Source organism: Heliangelus exortis, chromosome 3, assembly GCF_036169615.1.
Source record: "Heliangelus exortis chromosome 3, bHelExo1.hap1, whole genome shotgun sequence".
NCBI lineage: Eukaryota > Metazoa > Chordata > Aves > Apodiformes > Trochilidae > Heliangelus > Heliangelus exortis.
This window is the reverse complement of record NC_092424.1, coordinates 65349013-65366376: the sequence shown is the minus strand read 5'-3', so window position 1 is coordinate 65366376 and position 17364 is coordinate 65349013. Positions and strand designations below refer to the sequence as shown.

The 17364-nt window shown below is 42.8% G+C and overlaps 1 protein-coding gene across 4 annotated transcripts in view; it reads right to left on the bottom strand.

Annotated features, from left to right (window-relative positions):
* MCM9 (minichromosome maintenance 9 homologous recombination repair factor) overlaps positions 1 to 16304 on the bottom strand; it is a 50567-nt gene extending 34263 nt beyond the window's left edge. For 2 of the 4 annotated variants that reach the window (XM_071741064.1, XM_071741067.1), the window contains exons 1-7: positions 15569 to 15914; positions 14866 to 15183; positions 10666 to 10982; positions 8679 to 8760; positions 7569 to 7769; positions 5572 to 5697; positions 4220 to 4339 (exon numbers count right to left, since the gene is read on the bottom strand). In XM_071741064.1, coding sequence (XP_071597165.1) covers positions 4220 to 4339; positions 5572 to 5697; positions 7569 to 7769; positions 8679 to 8760; positions 10666 to 10982; positions 14866 to 15175 — 1156 coding nt within the window. In that variant the 5' untranslated portion in view covers positions 15176 to 15183; positions 15569 to 15914. Of the gene's footprint in view, positions 1 to 1706; positions 4340 to 5571; positions 5698 to 7568; positions 7770 to 8678; positions 8761 to 10665; positions 10983 to 14865; positions 15184 to 15568; positions 15915 to 16142 lie in introns of those variants that run through there. The other 2 variants (XM_071741066.1, XM_071741068.1) reach the window with 2 other exon arrangements.
* Between the last annotated feature and the right edge of the window lie 1060 nt (positions 16305 to 17364).

Below are 17364 nucleotides of genomic sequence, written 5' to 3'. Positions count from 1 at the left end.
CTCACTGTCCAAGGCATGAGGGATGTCACTGTCCTTCCTGCACAGAGAGGAAATCAGCAGAAGCAGGTGTGTGTGCTGCAAAAGGGCCATACCAGATCTGAGACAACAGCTGTGTTAACAGCAGTGTTAAGAACTGACTTGAAATGTCAGGAACTTTTAAGGAGTTCTTGGGTCTCCCACCCCGAAAACACCTGGACCACAAGACAAGGAGGCCAACCTTTCAAAATAAGGGAGCCCTCCAGTTTGTCCTGTCTCACTAGAAAAGTGTGGCAGACCTACACCAATCAAGTGGGAAGAAGCAGGGGCTTTATGGTATGGTAAAGGGAATCCTGAAGACATAAAACATCCATCCAAAAAAACTGCATGAAATGCCTGACATTACAATGGCAGCATTAAAAGACTGTTGATGGTCTGCTTGAATATATTATGCCAGAAATAAGACCTGAAACCTCCAGCCAACATGATGATGATGTTGTTCCTGCAGTATTTCCTGTCATACAGGTCTTCACTTACAGATGTATGTACAGGTCAAAATTTCTGAACACAGGTTATCTTCTTGGCTAAACAATATTTTGCATGCAGGTAAGCACTGTTCTAGGATAAAGCCATCTTGGAGCAGCATTATTGAGAGGAAATTAAGGGAATTTAAGGAACTGGAGAGATGAGATTGTTACAGATGCAGCATCTCTGACAAGGTTTGACCAAAACTTAAAAAAAGTCATTGAAGAAGTCTAGCAGTCTTCCTATAGAGCTAAGGCCTCTTCAACTTGAGGTCCAACCGTTTAAGGAACAGCCAATTAAATCATGTGCTCAGGAAAGTATTTCCAACAATGAATAATCCTGTGGTAGAAATGAAGATCCCAAAAGAGTGTCCAAAACACTGCATCTCTGTTAATAACCTGATCAGGGCCAGATCCACAGCAGCAAACTGCTAGTGTGTTCCCTGGCACTGCCTTGGCCTCCGTCAACTTGGGAATGCCCAGGAAGTTTGGGATTCCACAAGCAGGGACAGTGTCCTGTGTACCTCAGGATAGTGACACCATCTAACCCATTCATAAACACAGCTGGAGGGCTCATGACAGCCACTTTTATTTCAGCCTCAGAAGAGAGGCAGCTGTTAGCATCCGAAGCCTACCTAGCAGGGAGAGGCTTACTATGAAAAAGAAAAATGGTGGTTCTCCCCTTTTGGGTTGGTTGCCTTCAATGAAAAGGAAAAAAAAAATATACAGTAGCAGGCAGCTGCTGGCATGATATGGACCGTATTAGACATTGCAAAATGTCAGCAAAAAGGCAGTACTCTCAGGGGTTTGTAGAGGCTTTAAGAGGAGAGGCCAGAAGGCTGCCATTTCATACAGGTCTGTTCATATTGAACAGAACTGGAGAGCTGGAGAAACAGATGATATTCTCCCAGATTTTAAAATAAGCTGTTCTAAATTAAAGTTCACAAAATTCTTTAAGCAGTCCATCTGCGGATGGACACGATACCAAACAGAACTTTGCAGAAATGTGAACAGCCAAATAGGCACCAGGAAGCAGCAGAATGACTCTGGCCTGGGTGTCCACAAGCCCCAGAGCTGCCAGCCATAGGTATGTGTTGGCTCCTGTCCTGTCCAGGCATGTGTTGGTGAGTCCAGGACACCACTCAATTTATCACTGCAAATCTCAAGCTCTGGGGGAAACAAAGTATTAGCTTACTAGTGATTTTCTCATTCAACAGTGGAGACTGCAAAACAGCTAAACGGGGTAGTAAGGTGGGAACACACCCAGAGTTTGTTAGAAGTTACTAAGTCTCTATCTTTCGGGAAAACTATCAGTTTCTAAAAATGAAAGGTTGTTGAATGGCTCCCTGTGCCTCTTAGGGGAGATGCTAGTTGGGAAGAATTAATCATAATTTAAAAAAAACCTAAACGCTGTATAGACAGAACCAGACAGTGGGACAGATGGTTACCCCATCTTTTATTTACAAATCAGGAAGTCATAAAGCAGTCAAAAAATTATGCCAGTGAGTTGCTGCATGTTGAGTTGGCCTTGTGGCTGCCAAATTTCATTAGGTGTGAGAGGAACAAACCCCAGTTCCTCACAGAAGTCCTAAACTTGTGGAGAACTCTCAACTTAGTAGAAAATTTCTACTAAGTGCTTGCAAAAAAGGCAATTAAAATACGTAAATTCAGAAACACTATACAGAGTGTGGAGGTAAAGGTCTGCTTTTTCTGAAACAGAAGAGATTCTTGGTCATATGTAAGGGCTTTTTGCAGCAAGCAGGCAGCTTGAGCATGTTGGTGAGCTAAGAAAGGGGAGGGTCTTCCATACCAATTCAGAAGAACATGAAAGCAATGTGTTAGCTTGAATCATGCTTTCTGAATCAGGCAAAACACATCTGATGAAGCACAGACTTTGTTTAAAAAGGGAAAACATAGAAAAACAGAAACTGAAAATTTGAAGTGTGCAGTTACAACAAGGAAAGTAAAACAATTCACCTGTTCTTTAAACTAATCGTTTGAAGCTTGAGCATGAAGAGCAAGTAGACAAAATCAATGTTAAGTGCAGTTAAAAACATTCGTAAGTAAGACACTCTATGCAGAGGGAGGGCAAAGAAAATAATTCAAATTACATCCAAACTCTTGGGCTACAAATGAATGCTTTAGTCCAGCAGCTCTAGCCATGGAAAGGTTCCCTGAAACTAAAACAGACCTAATATGATTTCTTGGCAGAATTCAAGTTCCACTTGTGAAAAGGCATTTTAAGGTGGAAATGTGTTGCACCTGCTGTCAGATTCCAGAAAGCCATGGGGCAGAGAGGAGCTTTTTAAAATACAAAGAATATCTAAGTGAAATGTAAATGATCTAAAGACCCAAGACAATCCTTTCATAAGGTGAAACTCCACACATAATTACAACTGATTCTATGGCACACACAGTAAGCTTGTAAACTGCAATATCGATTTTCAGGGAAATGTCTTTGAAACTGCCTATCATGTGTGATCATGAGCTGGGAAACAGATCATACAGAAAATGGAGCACAGGAAGGAGATCTGGTGAAGAAGGCAGCAGCAACATCAGAGGCCAAAAGCAGCTGACGCAGGGAGATCATTATTGACAAAAGTGGGCAAGGTCACATTGAAATACGTGACAAAATTTCACGCCACATCACTGTCAGCCCCATAGCAAAATTTAAATTATCCGGCCTGCTCTCAGTTCTTAATGCAGAACAAAAGGCAGAGAAAAGGTTATGCTGAGCCAAAATATTCTCTCTGGCTTCTCTCCAGACCTATTTGTCAACAATTTGAACGGAAAACTAGAGGCACATGTGTTTCATAACCAGTTCCCTTTACACAAATGTGTCTGTGTTCAGCATCACATTGCATTCCCACAGCTACAGAAGACCTGGTGTGCACGTACACACAGCTATAGAACTGCAGAAGATTTATTCTCTGGTCTTCCCATGTATGAATAATGCAGACATAAACTGAAAAGCAGCACTATCTGAGAAGCATTAAAGTGGCACGTGCCAGCTGAGACACTGGGGTATGTCCCTAATTATTTTGTGATTTTTGGATGTACCAGTAAGGTAGCCATTTGCTCAACATTTGCAGATCTCATCTGACCCTGCACACTGGCCCCAGAGGAGTTTGTAAAGATAGCTGGCATTCAGGGTGAGCTGGGACATACCTAAATCTAACATCCCCCAACAGCAACAACAAGCTGGCTCTCTGAAACCATCTTGAAACCATCTTTGTAAGTCAAAAATAATTCCACAGCACAGTGATGAATTTCCAGGAAGTAAGCAGAAATCAATCTGGCACTCAGCCAGAACATATAAAAGAACAGAAGAGAGGAGAGTATCTGTTCAGGATAAACCAAATGATGTTAGCCCATCACACAGTGTGAGCTCTGGAAAGATGTCAGATTTGTCATAGCTGTGAAAAACACTAAAAATATAGGTCCAGATCATCCTCTGCTAGCAAAGCAGTGAGAGATGCTGCTGGATGAGGCTTGTAAGGTTCCCTTTTAGGAGCTAATCAGACTGCTCCACTGATAAAGAAGGGGCAGGACTGCCCCTCTGCAGAAAGTTATGTCACATTTCATTACACCTTCACAGCAGTTCTTTGCTCCAGCAGTACTCATACAACCTGAGCACTTACATTCATGTATGTAGAAGGCCTCTGCATAAACACACTTGAGTGAAAAAAGTAAAGCATTCCAGCTGAAGAAGCACATACCTGCACTTGTAGATCCAATTCCTGCAGTAAGCACAGAGCGTGGTATAATCTTTACTGCATACTTGAGAAACTGAGATTTCCCAGTACCTGGGTCTCCAACCAACAAAAGATGTGATTCACCTGCAGGGAAAAAGTTGATGTTGGAGTAGATGGTCATATACAGAGAACCATACACACAAAATGCTCAGAATTAACTCATTATTCACCTAACATTTAGCTCTGCATATACATTACAATATGTTAATTCTGTTTAACACTGCACTGTTTATTAGGTCTGATAAATATGTTGTTTAACAACAACATCCAGCCATATTACTGTTTCCAAATCAAATATTTATAATGAAATCTTTTGCAAGTATTAGCAGGTATTTGACATTTCCTGTAATGTGAGTTTATGTAAAAACTCATTTCTCAGACTTGACTCATTCTTGAACATGAAACAAAAGGCTACCAGGGTTTAGCTATCATATTCAGTCACTTAAATTATTGTAAAAAGGACTACCAAAATCAGCAGGCTACTTTTCTTAACTAATTCTGTTACATTGCCAACACTTACACAATTTAGTCATTTCAAAACAATGAAATCACATAAGTAAATAATTTGGCTACTGAAGTGTTCTCAAATCATTTGCCTTCTACATAATATTAACATAATTTCAAATCAGTATAAAGCCTATAACTTTATTTAGCCTCTGAAACATTAACATCCTATTTGTATATGCAGACATCCTATTTTAGACTTATTATGACCTACATAGAATATGACCTGCATACCACCTGGCACATGGCATATTTGCCATCTAATAACAACAGAAGGAGAATCAGTAGGCAGATAACTTTCAGTAACAGAACTAAGTGAGATGTGCTGGCAATCACAGATGGAATAGTCTGGCATTGGGAAGTAAAATAAACTCTTTAAAAAGTTTTCCTTTCAATGAACTATAGTGATCCACATTAAGGAAACATTAATATTCCGCCTTTTGATGCCAAATACTGCTGGGAATACTCTACAAGAAATAATCTCAAAACATCAATAAGAAGTGAGTTTATGCTTTATCTAAAACTGCCTTTAATACTCTTCCTAATGGGATCCTGAACACCTGCTTTTACTGGGTTTTATTTGGGAAAAAATAAAATAAAAAAGGAAGTCTAGACACCCATTTTATTTGTCTGGTTTTATGGAAGAATCATCAGTATTGATCAAAAACTGCTTTTACTCAATGAAATGGAATGGTCGATTATGCTTTTGAGAACTCACTGGTTTGATTTTGGAGGAGGGAAGGTATGTGAGTAAAGACAGGGCTGGGAACAAGCATTTGAAAGGCAGTGATATTATTAGAAATGACACTAACCTCTGATTCGAGTTCCAGTCGCATCAGTCCTCTGCACGCCACCAGCAAGCACCATGGCTACAGCCAACTTCACCAGGTACAACCCAAAAACTTGAGGACATAAGCTAGCCAAAATTTCATTCCTCCCTAGAAAAGGAGCAAAAGTTGACACTCAGCACTGCCCTAAAAGTAAATCTCGTTTTCTAATTCTTTTATTTGAGATTCTGACACTAACAGCACATAAGAGATCACAGGTTTAATGCCATACCTTATTCCCATTGCTAGGGAATAAAACAAGAGTGACAAATTTTGAGTTCTTAATGTTTTAAATTTATATGTAAGGTTATGGTACTGGCAAAATATGAAGGCACCTAATTAATAAATTGAGATATATGTGTTTCTTATGAAAATCTTCTGAGGAAATTAACACACATTTGTCCAAAAATTGAATCTTAAAACTTTGGTCAGTCATTGCATAAATCTAGATTTAACTCCACAGTTGCCTCTATTTGATTTTGTATTCATTTGCCTTGTTAGTGCTGAGGAGCTCAGCAGTTCTGCTTTTTCCTAGAAGTATCCCAAAAAATAAAGTTACCTGCAAAAGTTCTCTTAGAGCCTTGCCAAGGTAGGACTTTCTCAGAACACCAAATACATAGCATGAGGAATTGACTGACATAAAACGCAGTAGTAACTACCATTGGCACTTGAAAAAGAGTAAATGTACATACATCATGTTGTGAAATGGCCTATATTTTAGACTCCTTTGTAAAATTTGATCTTCGCCCTCACCTGAGGAGACTCAAATTCAGACAAATGGTCTGTCACAGACATCTTGGGCACTCAGGGTCTTTCTAATTTCCACCTCAGTTTTCCCGTAGTCACTTGGTATTAGCTTATGTACTCTGAGTGGGTTTATATTACATAAAACCATATTGCTCCCTGCAGGCTTCCAAAAATTGTCCTGAGAATGCAAGATTAAACAGGACCTTCAAAGAAGATTTTACTGAATTACATTCTGAATGGTTTTAACCAGGGTGATAAGAAATGTTCTCGCTCCAGACAGCAGGAGGAAGAAATATTCTTGTCTCAAACAGCGGGAGGCTAGCAATTGATTTGCTTTCCAGGAAATGCAGTTCTGAAGAATATTTGCCATTGACAAGGTCTCAAGTTTCTTACACGAACAATCTAATTTTTAAGCTGATGTGGGCAACGTTCCCACCTGCTTTTCCTCCTGTTTATCGTTCAAGAAGAAAGACAAAAACATTTTTATTTTTAAAAAAGATAGAGTGTTAGCCTGAGACAATTCAGTGGCAGAGATCCTTAAGAGTCCATGGAGCTTCCCTGCTGTTCAGGAGGAGGCACTCGGATTATGGAGAAGGACAGAGTTCCAGACAAAACTCGTGCCAGTTCCTAGGTGGCTGACTGCAGACCATGGCATGTTTAGGAGCCAGTGTACTAAAAACTCTGGCTGTTTTGAAAGGCACTGTGAATCCACATTGGAGATTGCAGGCTCCACAGCACCTAAACGAAGGCTTTAGGCATTCAAGAGTTAGGTTAAAGATGAGATGTGCTAAGCTTTGTGGTAAAGATTCACAGGTTAATTTGGGATGCAGAGACAGTGAGTCTGACCTCTCACCCCAGAGTCATCAGCTATGCTGACCAGAAGCAGATCTGGTCTGCACTGTTTCACTCAAGAGGTATGCTTTTTCTTTCTTGATTACAAAATGCTTTTGTTTTTTTCCCTGATACTTACATTATTGCTAATTTATTGTCAATAAAGATTGCACAAAACACTTGACTAGAAAGCTCAAATACAGGAAGATCATTGCAGTATTTCTCGTATTTTTTTCCAGTAATATTAAAGTGAGATTCATTCTGCACTGGAAAAAATATATTATTGGATGAATGGGTGGTGGGATCGGATAACGGGGGAAAAATGTGTTCAGTCAATGTATTTTCGTTCCTGATTTCATCTCCATCTAATCATGTGTACTACTTTAAAGCTTTTAACTACTAACCTGCTAAGGGATCATCCCTATGCTTTTCCCAGAAGTCTTCAAATTCCTTGCGGACTTCTTCATCAATTACAACCCCTGCTAGCTGCTCGTTGTTTACTTTAACATAGTTGGCTTTCAAAACAAGCTCCAAGTCACAGCGTGCACCCTCATGGAAAGGTTTCCACCTCTGCATCACCACTCCATACACTGTGATGTCATCTCCTGGAGGTTACAGCAAATATCAGTAAAATAACATCTGACCTGGGATATGCAGACTTCTCAGCTGTAATGCATAATAATATAATTAAGATCCTGTGCTACAGTAATAACATTAAAATACCCAGCAACAAAAATCAAATCTTCTGCAGTTACTGGAAGTCTAAAGTAAACATTAAGTAGATTGCCTATATCTGTGGTGGGAAGCTGCTATGTCTTTCTACTTCTGGTTCAGGTAGGTGAACTCTTAATGGTATACCCCTGCTTGTTTCCTCTTTTGGAAAAGAGGAATTCACTCCCAACTGTAGGAGGTGTTCTTTCAATTAGGCTTACTATATATATATGTAAAAAAAAACAGTCAGAACTTATTTGAGTTCTGGTAACTTGTGTGATGAATTGCAGAACCACTCCTGAACATTCTGGACCCAATGGCTCTTCTGAGAAAGTAAAACCAGAAATTACTTTCTTGTGGAGATGTGCCTGTCTGAGAACTTCTTGTCCATTCTTCACACATCTTCCTGCCAGCTACCTTCCTTTTTGCATCTGCAGCACTGCTTAGACAGGAGGTCAGGTTACCCTTCCCTCCAACCCTACAGAGGGGCACCACACATTGTGTTGGTGTAAACCAATTTCCTCAAGAGGTTTGGTGTTTCCACACTGAAAAGACTTAATGTTCCATACCTCACAACATATTACTTACTGAAACAGCTCAAACGGTCAAACATGGGGATCTATGGCATTTTCTAGAAGAGTCTTCAACTGCTGTGCTAAAGCCCAAAGTCAACAGCAATGTGACAGATGAACACACCCCATTCAACAAGCCCTCAGCACTGACAGACTACTTGGCAAAGATTCATTTCAAATGGAGAAATAAAAAAAGCCTGTGGCACAAACATATATATGCTGTATCCTTACCAGACTTGCAACTGTCTACCAAGTCATCTTCCAGAACAACCACCATGCAACGAGGGATGCTTCCAACAGACAGTCTTTGAACCTAGGAGACAGAGAGGAAAAGCACTCTGAAGAGCAGCACCTTTCAAAAGCCATTTATAGCTGCTCTGGCTTAAGGACCTACGTTTCTTTCCTGGAACTGAGGTCAGTCATTGCTTTTTCACACAGTAATCATGCCACTGCTGCCAAGAATTTAACAATGGGACTTTAATGCCGATATCAATGGAAACAGGATTGGGTATTAAACTTGTTGAAGATGCTCAGCCCTAGGGGGTGCTGTGAGATTTCAGTATCTTGCTGAAGAAAGCTCACTACAAGAGGTCATTTGAAACAGCTGATTTGTTTTCTGTTTGAAAATAATTTAAGATATAATATCTTTTTATTTAAAAAACAATTTTCAGAGACTCCTTCAATATGTAACGTTTACTTTGAGTACTGAAGCATGTCCAAGGGTTAGATATGGTATAGTTAGTATATACGTCACGGAAGTAAATACTGAAATATTATTCTCTATATTTTTCTGGTATTTAACCATAATTTGCCAAGCTGATATATAAGTTTGTACCTACATGTCCAGGATTGAATCAACATCAGGAAAAAACAAATCACACACAGCCAGACAAATGTATATTGACAAATGTGACAGTATCTCCTGTAATTCTATTTCTTTACTCCAGAACAAAGTCTATACAATGTTGTCACAGTCTATTTCCAACCAGCAATCTTTTCATTTACACTTAAAGCTTGTAGTTTTTAGAATATCCACTGCACAAGGACAGCAATCAGAAGTGCCTGCTCATTCTGTAGCATAGGTCATACATGCAAGATTTCTAGATTTATTCACTCCCTAGTGCCTAGGAAGGCTAATTCATCCTTGTGTACTACCTAATGGCCACTGGCAGTTCCCATCACTGTTAGTACTGGTGGCCACATACACTGTTCCTTGTGGAGCTCAGTAGGTTACACAGGTGAAATTCATTCCCAGTTTAACTTGACTGTGTTTAACATGCCCATGCTGCTCAAAATCCTTCCCATCACTGAGACCTGTGTGTCCCACAGTAAAAAAAAAAAAAGGTGTTACAGAAACCATGTGTTATCTGACATCATATGTCAGAAACCACACCATATGTCAGAAACAATCATACAGAAAGATGCAGCATATGGATTATTTCCCAGAAATAATTTTATTTCCTTACATTTTGCTATTCTCAACTCTGAAGTGCTTCATTTCTAATTTCACACATTCCTGTTTTCATACATCTTGCACGTAGGTTGGCACCACTATAGATTTATAAGATCAAAGCCCTGAAACAATGTCTTTCATAAGTCTGAGAAAAGATTTATTAAAAAGACACTGAACACATAAACACAGAAAACAATGCTTGCAATATACCATACTTAGTTTCCAAGCAGTGTAAATTTTCCTGTGCAAGTTTTGTCTTGGTTATGTGCTACTGTAAGAAGAGGCCTGATCATTTTTCACTCCTCTAGCTTAGCTGTACCTCCACCCTGGACTGCCTTCAGAAAAATGAGTGCAAATTCTATGAGGAGCATATACTCAGTGATTGCTGAAATCAGTATTGGCAGAAGGTAACAGATATTTGCAGACAAAATGTAATGAACATACTGCACTGCTACAGGTGGCCTCAGCCACCCTTGAGCTAGCTTTAGTCCTTAGTAAAGCTGGTTTTACAAGGATTCAGCATAGAAATTTAAGCTATGCACTGATCCTGGCTGGTTTGTACGATCTGGAATGGAGTTATGCAGTAATGGAAGTCTAGTCAACAAATTAATTCATGAACGGTTTCACTAAAATTAGCAGAGCTGCCTCATTCCAGGAGGAAGTTACACCCAAAATGCCTTCTTCAGTAAGTTAATTCTTTTTGCACTTGAGACATCTATACCTTAACACCCTCCCCTTTTTCTCCATCATATATTTTTTTGTTACCTGTTCTTGAATTTTGATTTCTTGATAGTCTCTGCAGCAAGTAGGAGAAGAAGTTGTACCAGAGAGACAGGTGAACTTGGTTGAGTTGCAGCCTTCTTCATTAAGACAGACTGACGGGCGACAGAAGGTGTAGTACTGTTCAAAGTCAGCCTTGATGACAAACACATGCTTGCACTTATTGCAGATATAACTCCTCTCAAACTCCAAAACTTTCACCAGACTGGTACGTATGACTGTCCCAGTAACAGACAAAAAGTGACCCACATCCCTGGTTTTAGGAATGTGCTCTCGAGTCAGCTCTGGGCAAACAGGCAAACCTGTTAAAACAAGAACATGTGCAGCGTAAGGCCATGCATGTATAAAACATGGGATTTACAATGCTGTTAAACAGAAAGACTAGAAAAATGCCAGACATTAACAGTAGCCTTTGTTATGACTTCTTCATAAATGTGATTAAACAATTCATCTGTTGTAACATAAGTCTCATTCACTGACTTCAGCTAGCGAAAAAATTCAGACACTGAGCACTAAAAGAAAATGTTGCCACTTTACCCTCTGGCTCTTGCCAAGGGCTGAATGGTAATGAGCAGTTTCCATTCACGGAAACAGCTCCTGATGTTCTCAGATCTGTTTATTAATTTAAATGACCCTTTGGCAAATGCCACTTATCCCACAGGCTTATCTGGATTACAAAATTACAGTTACGCTACTTAATTCTGGTTCAGTGTTATCCCCACATTTAAACAAGTGAAACTCCTAATCTTGTGTCAATTCTCAAGCCTACGCAAATTTGAAATTCACAGCCTGTGAGCATTTGACCTTAAATCCACACTGCATACCAGTAAACCTCAAAGACAAGGAAGATGGCATAAGAAGAATATAAAGGCATTCTGAGCACAAGCAATGCAAGTTCACTTGCACGATGAAATGAGTAGTGACAGAACATCTTCGTGGCACTTCCTCTCCTTTAATTCCACCCCAAGTGCAGTGGGCTGGTCCTGTTCCACCACTCATCTGTGTGCCCATCACTCAGCACCACAGCAGCTGAAATTCTCAGGAAGATTAATCTACCTCAACAGCCTACAAAGTCTTTGTAACAATAAATGGGCTCTGAAATGCAGACCTGAGGAGAGCATCAGAAGATCACCTCTTCAGAAGCCAGTATAGAAACTGCAAGATCCTAATAACTATCAACTTAAAAAGAAATTAACTGCTCTAAAAGGAAATTCTTAGCTTTACTTCCAAAAGAGGGCTAGAAAACAAAGAGATGTAAAATAATAAATCTGTTGGAAGATGATGTTTCTACAGGGATCAAAATTATTTGTCCATTTAGGTCAAATCTCCTTAGCAGCTTTGGCTGCTAAAAAAAAGGGCATCATAAATTTATTTCAGTATTTTCAAAACCAAATGCTTTACTTCAAACATGCTGAACTTGATCTTTTTAAGGAAAGTGTTTGACCTTTTGTTTACACAAGATATATTAAAAGATTAAGGTAATTTTAAAGAGTAAAAGAATAAAGTAAAAAAAAAAAAAAAAAAGACAAAATCCATTATTTTGTCTTTTTTCTCCAGCTCAGTACTGGTGCAGCTCAACAACCTTTGTAAAATACAACACATCTTACACTAGAGAGAGCTGCAGCACTGTTGTCAGGATATATGATTTGATCATCCCTGTGAAAACTGAAAAGACAAAGGTTTGGACAAGGAAAAAAAGAGTCTTCATTCTGATCATATTATATGCTTGACAAACTCTCTGAGTACGTGCCTCTTTGAATCAGCTTTATTATATCAGTTTTGAAGAGTAAAAGTGAACTATCAGAAGCACCTAGGACACCAGTAACAGGCACAGTAGTCCTTGGGCTAACAGTAGGTAAGAAAAAATCTCTTAATGGTTTTGGAGCAAAAGTAGAATTTATATAATCAAATTAGTGCTAAAGCTTAGATGAAGAACTTAATTTTTTACTTTCTTCAGTGAACCTGGGTAATTATCCATTACTAATCACTGCATATTCACACTCCCCGAGTCCTTCTTTGAACCACCAGTCTGTATTGGTACCAGTGTGCCAAGGTTGCATTTTACACCTAGCATAAGCAAGAACACTTTGTATCAAACCTCAGTCCCAGCCTGACACTCAGGTTCCCTCAGCCCCATTCCATGCAGAGCTGCCACTCCCACCAGAAGAGTGCACAACCTTCCCCTCATTCCCATTTGATGTGGGAATGGGAAGCAGCACTCCAAGATGAGAATCCCAAAGGCCATCAGAACCCAGCTTCCACTTAAAAGGTAACAGTACCATGGGAAAATCGGGGTGGAAAAAGAGTCTAAAGATCATTTAGCTTATTGCTTTTGCTTCTCCAGCCATCCAGGGGTACAGAACAGAAACCAAACTACAAGGAGAGATGCTCTTTTGATCCATCTGAGGATAAATACCCCCTGCTCTTCATCAGTTTCCTTCTTGTTTAGTAATGGAGCAAGTTGTGATTCTGCCAACGAATTCTTCATATCAAGGATCAGCCAGAATTGCTTTTACCAGTTGTTAAAGATACTTGACCAAACCTGGCTAATTCTGCATGAGATTGATTAGGAAATATTCAGACAAACCACCACTGTGGGAGGAATGCTCAGTGCCAGCAACAGGCTGATAATAGGAACAGGAATGTCTGAGAGACACAGCTATTCATCCAAAGATCATCTGCCCCTTGCTTTAATTCTTTTAATACTTCCTGGTAGCTTATAAAATAACCATACTTGTAGTGAAAATAGCTCTGTTTTAATGATGAAGCCCTGAATGACGCAAACACATCCTAGAACACTAGAAAGAAAATTTTAATTCACTCCAACTTTTGCAGGTACAGGGAAATGCCTGACATTTCAAACTGTAGTACAACACAGAGGACACCTTTGACATCACACACTCAGCAGCTGTATCCAAGCTTGGCAACACCTAAGCAGGTAGGAAGCCTTTTTTTTTTCCCTGTAAGCACCTTAAGAAAATGATGTTGTGAGAGCCACAGGCTAAGTATATTTCTAATGTATCTCTTTTAATTACAATATTCTTAATGAAAAAAGTGAACTTGGGATAAAACAGGTCTATTTAACAACCGTGATTCATCCAGGGTCAAGCTACCAAAAGGCTGCATCACCATAAACCACTCTAGCACAGGGCAGGGGAGGGAAACAGAGGTCACTGGCTCTTGACTTTGCAGACTTGACAGCTCCAAACTGCTGGTCAGCAATGACCAGAAAGGATGGTGCCTCTGTTGACCCTCTTCTCCACAACAGTAAAGACAGGCATTTTAACCCCAGAACCTGCTCTCATCCATTACCACACCCCAAAGCTACTAAAAATTTCATAGTAATAAGGAACAATGGCATGCCAAACTGTACTGGAAAAAAAGGACTAAATTCTGTATTAACAATCACGCCTTCCAATAGTTCATTCCAATCTTTTAGTAAGTCATTTTGTTACAATTAAGCATAAAATTTGACAATTTTGGATTAAAAGGATGATAATTTTGGATGTTAAAAGGCAACTCAAAATTTAGACTTTGCCTCTTCTGGGAGACGGCTGGAGCCAATAAATACCATGAACCAATTGCCATGGTAAGGAAGTCAACCTACAAGAAAATCTACAATACATATCTTCCTCTAAAACAGTTTTGTTTTCTTTACAAATTCTGGCTAACAGAAGCAATTATGTGAGACCAGCTGTTGATCTGAGGAGCCTTACTGGCTTTGGTGTAAGTCCTGATGCAGCAACAAACACCAACTATTACACACATGCCACCAAGGACAGCCACAATTTTCTTCTAAGTCGGCCTACACAACCCCAAGTGTTCACAGAATCACAGAATGGTTTGGGTTGGAAGGGACCTTAAAGATCATCCATCTAGTCCCAATTCCTGTCACCTCCCCCTACACGAGGTTGCTCCAAGCCCCATCCAACTTGGCCTTGAACACTTCCAGGGAGGGGGCAGCCACAACTTCCCCAGGCAACCTGTGCCAGTGTCTCACCACGCTCACAGTGAAGAATTATGTTCTTTTCTGTTTAATAAATGCTCCCTACTGCTTTGAACACTGAAACTGTAAGAATTAAACTTACACCTCCCCTTGCCCTCCAACAGTTTGTTGCAGAATAAGGGAATTCAGCAGCGCCGACTGGGAGACACCCCTAGGGGTGCCCCTGCCCCACCACTCACCCGAGATCCTAGCATGGAGGTTCTGCTTCACGCTGAGCTGCCCGGGGTCCGTGGTGTCCTGCAGAGCTGCCAGGGCAGCCCGGCGCAGAGCGCTGTCAAAAACCGGGAGGACCTCCCCGGGGAAGGCATTGAAATACTCCCCGATCTCCATGTTGGTCTCAAACAGCGTCAAGGCGTCGACGACGACAGGATAGTGCCCCTCATCATCGGCCTCCCTCAGGATGCCCAGGATGTCATCCCTGTGGTGTTCCAGCACGTAGGACTCGAACACCTGCCCGATGAGGTTCACCTGATCCGCGCTCAGCACCATGTTGGCACCTGGCGTGTGGGCAGCAGGGGCAAAGCAGTTACGAATGCGAGGGTTTTCCCGTCGGCTGCCAAACGGAAAACTTTAAAAACCTGTCACTGGGAAAAGCCCATCTGGGAGCCGAGCCGAAAGCAGGGCGGGGATAAAGCGCTTGGGCATCGAACACCCCATTACCTCGCCCCACATCACCCTCCGGCCCGCCGCCCCTCACTGACAGCTCCCGCCAACCGCCCGCCTCGCCCCGCCCCGCCCCAGCCAGCCAATCAGCCCCGCCTTTCGTCTGTCAGTCACCCACGCCCAACCTCCACCAGCCAATCAGCTCAGCCCTTCGCCTGTCAGTCACCCACGCCCCGCCCCAGACAGCCAATCAGCCCCGCCCTGCGTCTGCCACTTTACCTCCGTCCCGCCTCTCGTCACTCAGTCACCCCCGCGGCGGGTGGCGGCTGCTGCGCTCCTCCCGCCACGCCGGGACGGGGAAGGTGGTGGGGTGCGAGCGGGGCTCTTCTCCGGTAACGCCCGGAAGGGAGACCGCCAGCCGACCCCCCGCTCCTTTGCCCTCTCACTCGGCGGGGGATGAGAAGAAGCTGCAGCCGCTTCTTCCGTCTCGCCCCAGGCGGCGGCAGGCGTGGGGCTTCCCTCCCCGGGCCTCCCTCCCCAGCCGCCCTCAGCGCGGCAAGTTTTGAATGCGGTGCTGCCGGGCGGGCATTTTGCCGCGAGGAGCGGCGGTGGGCCGGGCCGGACCGGACCGAACCGAACCGGGCCGGGCCTGCAGCACGCCGCTTCGGCTTCCCGCCTGCGGAACGCCGCCCCTAGGGCGTCTCGGTCCGGCCCGCCTTGCCTCCAGATTGCGCGGGCCTCGGGTCCGCTCCCAGCGCCCTCACCGGCGGCCCCGCCGCAGTGTGTGCTCGGCGCCGCCCCAGTACCCGCCAGGCGGAGGCGGGCAGCTCTACGCGACCGCCCCGCTCGGTACCTGTAGCGCGGGCCTCTCTCCACCGCCCCTCTGTCCAGCCCCCGCCGCACCGCACGGAGCCGGGGCGGCCGCTCCCTCACCCGGCAGGAGAAGCGGCTCCGTCTCCGCCCCCTCCGCTCCACGCCCGGGCCCGGCTGCTGCCTGACGGGGCACTGAGGCGGAGAGTGACCGCGGGGCCGGAGCCGGGCTGGGTAGGGGAGCCGCTTCCATCGGGTGTCTCAGCAGCCGCGCAGCTTCAGCAGGGGCTGTGCCCCGCGGGTGAGGGGCGGCAGGCCCGGTTCCCCTGGAGGAAGAGAAGGGCGCTCGGTGGGTACCGGGCTGTCCCGGCTGCTCTGCCCGCCGCTGAGCCATCGGGTTTCTCTGTTCTAGCGCTCCCGCACGCTGTTGTCTCCCTAAATGTCAGTGTTGACTCCATTACCGAGGGACGCTGCTCCTCTGTCCAACACGGGAGAATTCCAACTCCTGGGGGGAAAGAGGAATGCTGTGCAGCAGGAGTAGCCCCGAGGTAGCTGAAGCTTGTATTTGCTGTTGGTTCCTGGCCCTCCGCCCCCACCTCTATTTAAGATTATTGCCTAAATTTGTCAGCTCTCCTTTTCTTTGTGAGGACACGTCAGAGCGAAAGTCTAATGAGTTCAGGGATTTTATTTTCAATTCAGCCAGAAAATAGTTTGCTGGATGCTCTAAGTCGTTCACGTTTGCCCACAATTTTGTGTTGTTTCCAATGTTTTCCTGTCTGTGTTTTTCGAGCATGTATTGCAACCAAGTGACAGGCTTCAACTCTATGAAATATTTTATTTTTAAAATAGTTGAATCTGTTTCAAAATTGACTTGTAGCTGTAAGTGAAATGGACCCCGGTGCACCTGTTGCTTACCTTGTTACTTTGGTACTCACATTTGTGTGTATTCTTAAAAGTGCTGTGCCTGTTTGGGTCAGTTCTTTTGCCCCAACTAAATTCCGTCTAAGTAGGCTGTCTTCTACATGTACTTTTAGTACTTCTGATACCGTATTTGAGTATCTTTCATATATCCATTCAAGTCTTGTAATATCCCAAAGAATAACTTAATGCCTTCTTAAATCCAGTCTTTCAAGGATCTTAAAACACTTCCTCACTTCTAGGACCGTGGTCCTAGAATTAAAGCATGAATTAATATATTAGTATGAATTATATACGAATTATTGCTATGCAACCAAAACTTAAGTCACTGCCCATGACAGATCTTA